The 10292-nt window shown below is 37.9% G+C and overlaps 3 protein-coding genes and 1 long non-coding RNA gene across 5 annotated transcripts; all 4 read right to left on the minus strand.

Moving 5' to 3' along the window:
• Positions 1-2679: 2679 nt before the first annotated feature.
• Positions 2680-3652, minus strand: LOC149650611 (uncharacterized). The gene is made up of 3 exons (XM_089849094.1): positions 3615-3652; positions 3317-3527; positions 2680-3254 (listed from the first exon to the last, which is right to left on the minus strand). Exons 1-3 carry the CDS (start codon positions 3631-3633, stop codon positions 2933-2935), a joined length of 552 nt encoding a protein of 183 aa, XP_089705220.1. The 5' UTR covers positions 3634-3652; the 3' UTR covers positions 2680-2932.
• Positions 3653-3835: 183 nt separating this feature from the next.
• Positions 3836-4599, minus strand: LOC149650612 (uncharacterized). 2 transcript variants are annotated; one of them, XR_016371526.1, is made up of 4 exons: positions 4528-4599; positions 4387-4467; positions 4188-4324; positions 3836-4118 (listed from the first exon to the last, which is right to left on the minus strand). It is a non-coding gene; the product is annotated as an uncharacterized LOC149650612 (long non-coding RNA). The 2 variants fall into 2 exon arrangements; XR_016371525.1 differs by lacking the exon at positions 4528-4599 and having other exon boundaries at positions 4387-4484.
• Positions 4600-6706: 2107 nt separating this feature from the next.
• On the minus strand, positions 6707-7839 carry LOC149650613 (uncharacterized). The gene is made up of 5 exons (XM_089849090.1): positions 7786-7839; positions 7586-7727; positions 7297-7452; positions 7149-7236; positions 6707-7082 (listed from the first exon to the last, which is right to left on the minus strand). The coding sequence occupies exons 1-5, from the start codon at positions 7837-7839 to the stop codon at positions 6842-6844; spliced, it is 681 nt and encodes a 226-aa protein (XP_089705216.1). The 3' UTR covers positions 6707-6841.
• Positions 7840-9118: 1279 nt separating this feature from the next.
• On the minus strand, positions 9119-9885 carry LOC149650614 (uncharacterized). The gene is made up of 2 exons (XM_089849095.1): positions 9618-9885; positions 9119-9557 (listed from the first exon to the last, which is right to left on the minus strand). The coding sequence occupies exons 1-2, from the start codon at positions 9858-9860 to the stop codon at positions 9174-9176; spliced, it is 627 nt and encodes a 208-aa protein (XP_089705221.1). The 5' UTR covers positions 9861-9885; the 3' UTR covers positions 9119-9173.
• Positions 9886-10292: the final 407 nt, after the last annotated feature.

Below are 10292 nucleotides of genomic sequence, written 5' to 3' on the forward strand. Positions count from 1 at the left end.
ACGTAATGACATGGTCACGAGTAGTCCTTTTCGAAGCACGAGGTGCAACGCAATATCTGATTTCACACAAACATCTAACGATATTTTATCACCATGCCTAATTGCTTCAAATTTCCTGTTAGACAGAGTTTTGGACGCGTACTGTTTTCAAACTATTGAAAACTCTTCGTCCATGTTATAAATCCCAACTTAATCTATCGTTACTTTGCCGAATTTGTATAGATGCATGCGCAATACTCACTCTTTCCACCACAAATCTCGCGTGCTCGTTCATAATGAGCTCCGAAGTTCCTCGACTGGCACAGACGTAGCGAATGCGGTAACACAGTCGAACTTTGCACTAATTTGAAGGAAAACACGGAATCTCAACCCATTTTGCATTTTAGAATCGTGGAAAAACTAGATAGCTGCGAAACAAGGCACGTTGTTAAAGCTTCGATGTTTATGTAATCCGTGCTTTAAAGCAATTATTGCCTTCTAACACGATTTTCAAATTTATGGAGCAATATTTTGCAATACAGTAATAGTTTTGGTTCAATCCCGAATTGACTGAACACTTCGTTACAAGTAAAAGTTGTGAACACTGGATCCAATACAAGGTGACTTTCCTGATAGGGGGTCCTTCCACTTTTTAAACGCGGCGCTGCTTACCTTGGTAGGAAACTGTTGAGTACTGGTGCAAAAGTGGCCACTGACGTGGTTAGTGGTATTCCAGTCAAAAACTCTTTCAAATCCCGAGCAAAGACTGCTGGGAAAGAGACTTTATTATCCACAGCGGAAGAAACAAAACGAATGACAGGATCAGGTGCTAAAAAGAAGCGGGTCTGTCGTACTAATATCACTCCGAGGAAGAGTAAGAAGAGGAGAACAACAAAATCAATCCCCTCTCCACGAGATATTTTCACAACATAAAAATTATGAGTCTGTTACACCCGCATTCACAGGGTTGCGTAAATTCAGAGCTAGGGCTCTTCGATGTACCAATGACGCAAACGGGTATTGTTATATAATTCCATTTCTAGTATCACGAACAACTCTTCCTTGACTTTCCTAATTAACGGCAACTCCGAGACTTACGTCGATGTATCTGGAACATTAATTCACGTTCAAGTCGAGATCCTAAAAGCCGATGGATTGACTCCGAAAGCAGCGGTTATTGCAAATGATGGTACAGTTACCACACCTATGGATAATATCGCCCCCACCAATATCTTTCTACAAAGTTTATTTCCGGAGGTTTACCTTTTTCTAAACGAAAAATCTGTAACTCCATCAGCTCAAAATTACCCTTATAAAGGTCTGATTCAGACTGAGTTAACACTCGGGGATTCGGCTAAAGAAAGTCACTTAACATCATCTCTGTATTACCGGGATACACCAAATCATTTTGATGACTTCGATAATAAAACTGGCTTCCAGAAATGAGCGAAATTCGCCCAAAATGGTGTGATTGATATGATCGGACCAGTACATATAGACTTCTGTCAACAACCGAGATATCTACTAAATTTAGTAGACATGAAATTTGTGTTCGGAAAACCTAACTTGGATTTTTGTTTACACGCTGACGTACCATGCAAAGTGAATATATTGTCAGCTTCTCTCTATATTCGGAAGATGAAATTAATCCCCGAAATCCCCTTAAGTCATGCCAAAGTTTAAAACGTTGCTAGTGCGAAGTACCCTGTAAACCGTACAGAGTGTACTTCCTTTTCGATTCCCAGAGGTAACATGAGCGTTGTTCAAGACCACCTGTTTACGGGTTCTTCTCCCAAGATAATCGTAATTGGACTTGTAAAGCAGAGCTCCTTTCTTGGGGAGTTAGCTAGTTGTCCTTATAACTTTCGGCATAATAACATAAATCACATTGCTCTTTACATCGATGGAAGTTTCGTACCCCATAAACCACTAACACCCAATTTCGGGAAAAATAGTTATATTCAAGCGTAATATAATCTCTTCCTCCAAACAGCTCAGACGGGAGATGAAGGAAACGTGATAAGTCGGGAAGATTTTGCTAGAGGCTATACTCTGTTTTGCTATGATTTAACAGTTGATTTAGACTCTAACGCGTCTCACTTCCATCTTATTAAAAACGGAAATATTCGATTCGAACTTAAATTCGAGAAACCTCTTCCAGAAACAGTAGCAGTTATTGTTTATGCCGAGTTTCAGCCCCTCATTGAAATTGACAAGAACAGAAACGTAACCGTTGAGTAATGGATACCCTCCAATTAGAGAAGATATTTGAAACTGATAAGTTTACCAAAGGACTGTTTCGTGGTGTTTTCGCGGCAAATACTTTACCTAAGGTGGTATGGAATTTTCCATCTCTCTTCGTTGTAAACACCGACTTTTCACAGGACGCTGGAGAATATTGGTGTATAATATATTTCTCAGCCTCAAAAAACACTGAATTTTTGACTCCATCGGGAATAGCCCCGAGGTGTTTAAGTTCGCTAATTTCATTGAAAGAAATAGTAAAACGGTCACGTATAACTCAGTACAGTTACAAAGTTACTATTCTTTAACTTGCGGAGGTTTCTGTGTTTACTTCGCTATAAATAGATGTAGAGGGGTTAAAATATATGATATCATTTCAAGATTCTCCAAAAATAAGGCAGTTAATGATTGTATGATTAAGGAATTCATGTTCGAAAAATATGCAATAAATTTTTAATTTTGTATTTGTCAATTTTATTATTATTCAGTTTTCAATCTTCGTGTAATTTTTTCAAGTACTGAATGAAGTAATGTCCGTACGAGAGAGTACGAACTCCGTCACCCAGAATAAACTTCTTGTTGTCACACGGATTCAATGCTAGCTTGTTTTGAGTTATCGTGTGCAAACTATGTTTCACACTAGTAATTCTTTTCATAGTTATTTTGGTAGTTTTTCTTCGTTTCACACAATTTAGGTAATCAGCATGCGTCAACGTATTCTTAACAACACGCCTACACACTCCTTTCGCGGTCTTTTTTCCCCCTTAGCACTCAGAATGCTGTACATCTTGGGACGTAAGCCTACGAAGCTTTGGATGGGCACTCCATCCATCTCATCCTTCAGCTTACCCAAGACCTTCCGATTTTCATTGGAAAATAAGGGATGATCTTGATTATAACCCGAGAAATCGAATAACTCTTTGTTTTTCTGAAAGTCAACGTATACGTCCAAGGTTTCAATTGAATACGTCAGGCTATCAGTATCCGTGAAAAGTAGGGTTGCCATTTCTCCGTAGTAGTGAAACTGATATCTAGAGAAAAAAACTCAATTGATTTCACAAAGTTTATTTAAAAGGAATAAAAGGTATCTTACAAAATCAATTTGGATAAATCCAGTATAGCAAAACCAGTATAAATTGGACGGTTTAGAGTTAAGGATTTTTTAGCCATCTGTATACTAACAAGGTTCTTATGAAAAACAATGAATCTTTCAAAAGCAGGGGATGATGCTTTCTTGATAGCCATCTCAGGTGTTTGAAAGAGGTGGAAAATTATTCGATTGCGTAGATTTTCCATAGTTTTCCCTAAAAACATTTTTATTAAACATTTCTTGTTATTTGTTAATTAAAATTTTTTTATTAGTTTTTAATCATATATTAATAAGTACCAACCAATAACGCTGTTGTTCATTAGCTTGAAATAATCTTTCTCGAAGAAATTAACGGCATTCATTCGCTTCTCAGTATTAAAATTAATATAAGGTTGAAGCCACGGGGTTTGTTCAAAAGTCAAAATACGATTAACTTGCTTAAGTTTTAAACAAAGCGATATGTAGTATTTTAAATTTCGATAGTGAATAACGTATTCACGTTTGTTAATTAGATCAGTTAGAAGTTTGGGTAGCGTGTCCCTGACAGTCAAACCATTTTCTTTCATTATAAGCTTATAATACGCTGAAAACATATCCGTAGTTATTCGCTTTGATTCCGGTGCAAGAGGAAGGCAATTATGATCTTCATGAAGTACAATTGGGTGCTCCAAATCAACGGATAGTATGAATCCATATGGAGAGTCGTCTGGCAAATTTAATATTTGCTTCTCCGTATAATCTAAAAGATTTTCAGTTTTTACCCAGCTGAACCTTCTCGTAGGAAGATAATACTCCATAACTGTTCCTAAAGAAGTTGAGTATATGGTTAATTCGGTTACCATCAATTAATGTATTCACAATAAGATTTTATTACCATAGAGATTGTTGACATCCAAATAAACTATAAAGTTGGATGGTTTAGATTCGTCAAATGTCTCCGGGAGATACTTGTTGTTGGCTTCTGCGTGTCTATGAGCCACTATCGCTCTACCACCACGAATACCTCTCTCCCTATAATATTAACTCTATTAGAATATCTTTACACTATTTAATAGAACTCAGAAGAATATTACCTAGGAACAGATGGATATCCGGGTCTAAAATTAGATCAAGTTTAACCCTCGTCATGAGTAAGGCAGCCTCCCATGCAAAACCTATGGTATGGAGGCTTTAGAAACTCACTTTTGTACTGTTTTCAAAACTAAATTAATTACCGGGGCCAGTGAAGGCATGAGCACAGTCCAGTTGTGGTTCGAATACGGAGGCTAATTGAAGGCAATCGCAGGTTACGTATACAGGGTGTTTCTGAAAAGTCCATCACAAATTAAGGGGCGTGTTTATGGGACCAAACTGAGCGGAAAGTACCAAAGAACATGGGGTGTACAACATTTTGTTACGGAGATATGGCCTTCCAAACATTCGCCCCTAAAACAAGGAAATATCCAAAAATGAGGAGTAACACTTAAGACCGACTAACCAGCTTGTTTAAAATTACTAGACAATTTCAATAGCCTTTAATCGAACAATTGATTTCTACCTTTACTAATCAGAAGCGTATAAATGAGTAGAAGTATGCCTACGGTGGTAATGTAAAATTAATCCCAAGTGACATGATGTTTCAAGATCTTCCCAGCACCAAGTAAAATGGTTCTGATTGAAGGGACTTTTATTAGCACAGCGTAAACAACGTTATTTTCAGGAATTAGTCCAAATGTCCACGGGCGGCATTACAAAAACGAGGCAGTCTTTCGAATGATACTTGGACATGTTGTAAGATCCCTGGCTTGTTCCTGTTATCTCAAACCGTAAAAAGCTACGCAAATCTTCATCATCACGGACAACACTCTTGTACGTTAGGTATGACCTTGAGAAAACCTAAAAGGACATCTCGAATGTATTTGAAAAACCCATCTCCAATTAAGGGGCGTGTTGTTTGTTTCCAACAGAGTAAACTCGCCCAGAGAACAATTACAATGCAGAGCCACGTTTCGGCGTTAATGGCCCACAAAGGTGGTCCCAAAAACAAGAACAAACTTTAATTTGTTTCGTTCAGTAAGTGTTTCATGTGTCATGGATAAAACGCCATGATTAATGCACGAAGAAAATGAATTTATTGACAAGTTTTAACATTTAATTGCAACTAGTTACAAAAATTGTTCAAAGTGTTCACCACCCGCGTTAAGGCACACATTAGCACGTCTTACAAATGATTCCCTTACACGTTGCGTTAGAATTCACAAAGTACAATTCAGCTTAAACGTGTGGTGTAGTATTGTGGGTGACAATTTAATTGGGCCATATTTCCTAGAGCCCAGGTTAAACGGTGTGGCTTACTTGTAGTTCTTACGGGACGATTTACCAGAACTACTCGAAGACGTACCCTTAGGTTTAATAAACAGAATGTGGTTCATGCACGATGGTGCACCACCACATTTCAGCATCGCGGTCCGAAAACTTGTCAATAACATTTTCTTTGTGCATTAATCATGGCGTTTTATCTATGACACATGAAACACTTACTGAACGAAACAAATTAAAGTTTGTTCTTGTTTTTGGGACCACCTTTGTGGGCCATTAACGCCGAAACGTGGCTCTGCATTGTAATTGTTCTCTGGGCGAGTTTACTCTGTTGGAAACAAACAACACGCCCCTTAATTGGAGATGGGTTTTTCAAATACATTCGAGATGTCCTTTTAGGTTTTCTCAAGGTCATACCTAACGTACAAGAGTGTTGTCCGTGATGATGAAGATTTGCGTAGCTTTTTACGGTTTGAGATAACAGGAACAAGCCAGGGATCTTCCAACATGTCCAAGTATCATTCGAAAGACTGCCTCGTTTTTGTAATGCCGCCCGTGGACATTTGGACTAATTCCTGAAAATAACGTTGTTTACGCTGTGCTAATAAAAGTCCCTTCAATCAGAACCATTTTACTTGGTGCTGGGAAGATCTTGAAACATCATGTCACTTGGGATTAATTTTACATTACCACCGTAGGCATACTTCTACTCATTTATACGCTTCTGATTAGTAAAGGTAGAAATCAATTGTTCGATTAAAGGCTATTGAAATTGTCTAGTAATTTTAAACAAGCTGGTTAGTCGGTCTTAAGTGTTACTCCTCATTTTTGGATATTTCCTTGTTTTAGGGGCGAATGTTTGGAAGGCCATATCTCCGTAACAAAATGTTGTACACCCCATGTTCTTTGGTACTTTCCGCTCAGTTTGGTCCCATAAACACGCCCCTTAATTTGTGATGGACTTTTCAGAAACACCCTGTATATCGTGTAGTTCCCCTAGGAATAGATTGAATATTAAACGCCGAAATTATTAATTTAAAAATTGGTTAGAAGGTAACGTACCTAGGGTTTGAATGTTGAACTCATTCCAAACATTACGTGTATTTTCATATCTCTCCTTGGAACTATGTTCGTTCGTGAGAGTGTTGAAGAAATCCTCTTTGGAAGGTAGGGTACATTCATCGAATCGCTCCATATCAGACATGTAATTATACGGGTATGCAAGTTTGGTCAGCATGAGCTTAACCTTTTCAGGGGGTATATTGCATTAAGAATGTGGAACTTCTCCACTCCACCTGCGGCTAAGTTAGAAACTAGAGTTTCCAATGAGGCTGGAAGAAATCTCATTGAGTCAACAAATCGTAGTCTCCCAATACTAAAACTGATGTAGGTTGCAGTATTAGAGGGGATACACGTGATTCTTTTGTCTTCTACGAGGGTGAGTCCTGCCAGAATAAGATGTGAATCATACCTATTTAATGTTTAATCGGTTAATTTCTAAGCATCAGTTCCATCAAAGACAGGTTAAAATAATCACCCGCTTAAATTATGGGCGATCACGGGATTTACGTATCCAACCTTTAGCTTCAGATTACAAGATTGATGTGCAGTACCACGAAAATTCCCTAAATTAGATTAGATATGTTACAACTATTAATAAACTTAAATTAGTATGAAATTCATACCACTGAAGTGACAATGATCGCAAACACCAGGATCCTCGGATGTTAAAATCTGTGTGCAAAGATAGCATCGTGTAGCCTTCTGATGCTCGGCTTCTTCCAGGGATGTTAAATTCATTGGTTCAAATTGATTTAAAGCCTCAGCAATAATCCCCTCCTCTATTAGAAGACTTTAAGGAAAATTTGTATTGCATCGATCCCTCTGTATGTCACCGGTGATTTGGGTTTACCTATTATTTTAGAAGGTATGAATGAGACGTTCTTATTGGCTTCTCGAGGGTGTACATTTTACCATCAGGTCCAACTACTACATAACTAAACCCGCATGCTATGTGCTTATCCAGTATTGTGGTTGAAGAATTATTCACATCCGGTTTGCAGGTATGAATAGGTTTCAAGATACTCTCGAAGTCGCAATAAATAACGTAGGCTTTCTGTAAGAAAGTGCGAAATTTAAAAAAATAGTCTAAAGAAATGTATTTAAATAATTACCTTCTGCATCCACTCATATTTTTCAAAGGTGAGGGTAGGTTTATTAAACGGCATTCTCACACGCTGTGGTTCGTGAACACTACTTTTTTTTAATATGCTCAGAGTAATTTCGCTTGGAATTGACTCCTGAAAAGGCGTGTAAGCAAAACCGACAGATACATCTAGACCCATTGTGTTTGGTAAAGCCACACAATAGTCTACTTAGGTTTTTAATCAAACAGAAATGATTTCGGCCATTTTTAGATATTAATAGGAGGTCTATTCAATAACTCTGTTCTCGCTAACGTACCGAGGGAAAACACCACTTTCGTAGGCGTATACATTTATAGAGAGATAGTTCTTTCCTCAAATTTTTTAGTTGTAGTGGGTTTAATTCGAATGGGGAAGGTAATATTTGCACAGTTCAGTTCATCAATGTATTTGAAGTAATTTACCACTCTGTCAGCCTTTGATTTTGCAGGATGTAATTTAGCCAGAATGCAGTATAAGAAGCATTTCCCATCGTTCGATTTTATATTTAAAACACCTTTACAATTTTTAATTGCCTTCGGTAGTTTAATAGACGTCCCTCCGACTAGGGGCGATACTTTATAATATCCACTTGCAAAAGTGTTATGCGTTCGATCACCCATCCACTCCCTTTTCCTTCATACTCCTCCATCGCTTTTGCAATTTGTGTAGTACAGATGTCAAGCAGTCTTGGTAATAGTTGAGGCATGAGGCTGGTCTGCGTCTTAGATCGAAGGCATGGAAAGTCTTCGACGACCTCTCCACTATTCAGTACTTTAGTATATTTTACTCTTAATAAAATATACCATTTGATAGCCTTTTTCAATCTCTAATGGTTTTCCAAGTATTTCACTAAACTTGGTGCGATGGAGCTCATGAATAAGTCGACATCTGTGAAGACTTTAGAAAGGGTGTATTTGGCGCTAAGAATCGCGTCTTCTAACACGGTAAATTCCTGAAAATCATCCGGTAGAACATTTTGAGATTGCGTGATATTAGAGAGTTTTTTTTAATGGGGTGTTGTTTGGAATGTCTCCTTAATCTATCCTTTCGAGCAAAGGAAATCCCGCAAGTGACACAGCTATATTTTACATTTTTATGCTGCTCTTGTATATGTCGATTCAAATTAAATTGTCGTGAAAACTGTTTTAAACATATGTTACACGGAAACATGGTGAATTATCAGTATCATAACTCCCAATGAATCCCCTGTGATAAAAATAAAGAGTATTTATATGTTTTTGACTTAACCCCCCCCCCCAAAGAAAATCACTTAAATTTATTCATTTTAAGTACCTACTTATTGATATAAATAAACCACAAATTCTGTTTTCTCAAATTTATTTCAAAGATATATTTTTATTTCTTTATTATTATTTTTAATCTGAGTCTGAGTCCATTAGTTCCTCACTGCTGGAAGTACCGTCAGCGGGTTTGAGTTTTGCGAGACACTTCAACTCCTGCTCAATGATGTTATTGAGCTCAGGTGTTTCAACTACCGGCTTCTTCTTGGTGGGGTGTTTTTTAGCGGTTACTGTACGAGATGGTTTGGATTTAACCACCCTGCCAGCTTTCTTAGACTTTGATGAAGCCTGGATCGCTGGAGTGGTGGTATGAATCGCTGGAGTGGTGGTAGTATCAATAATTGCTGACGTGGATGTTGATGGAACAGATGGAAATCCGGCTGGGTGGGTGAAGGCCTCCTCTAGCGCCTGAACATCATCGTCTAACTCCCCCTCAACGGGAAACACCAGCTTTTCGATCTGTATAGATAGTCTTGTAAAATATGCTAATAGAGTACGAAAAAAAAACTAAATACATACCGTGATGTAGTCACCTGCGAAACCTAGTCCGTTTTTACAATTGACGATGTTCGGGTGGTAGGGTAAGTGCACGGTTATACTACCATTTTCCTCATCTTCGAAGAACCCAGTCTGCCAACTGTGGTTCTTCCTAACTCGGAACCGCAAATACTTGAATGTCATTTCCAACCCCGATCGATCAAATATTGGTCCAATGACTGTCGTATATTTCAACCCGCATACAGTTGGTTTTGGTGTGGACATCTTGATTTCTGATTGTTGTTGTTCTCTGAACTTCTTAGTTGGTAATAATATTCAAAAATAAACTGCTGTTTATATAGTAGGGAAAGTTAATAATTCACTCGAGAATGCGGATTAATTTTAAATTTTATTCTTTTTATTTAAAACCACTTGAAAACTATTTTTCACAAAGAGAGAGAGTTTGTATGCCTTAAAAAGTGCGCAGTTAGCTTTGTCAGTATGATATTTACAAGTCGTGGAGATTGAGTGTGTTAACTCTGTTAATTCTGTTAATTTGGGACATCCTAAGTCTTCAAGATTTATCACCTGAACACCCAAAAAATCCGTTAAAAAATTAGCTTTCTCCAACCCTTTAGTGTAGAAGGTTTTTCCCTTCCCTGATATCATCACAGCGACATCGTTTAGTTTCGAGTATTCCAACTCCCCGTCACCCCA

The sequence above is a fragment of the Phalangium opilio genome, unplaced genomic scaffold, assembly GCF_054372755.1.
Source record: "Phalangium opilio isolate 3A_F unplaced genomic scaffold, DU_Popi_V2 ptg000085l_1, whole genome shotgun sequence".
NCBI classification, from domain to species: Eukaryota; Metazoa; Arthropoda; class Arachnida; order Opiliones; family Phalangiidae; genus Phalangium; species Phalangium opilio.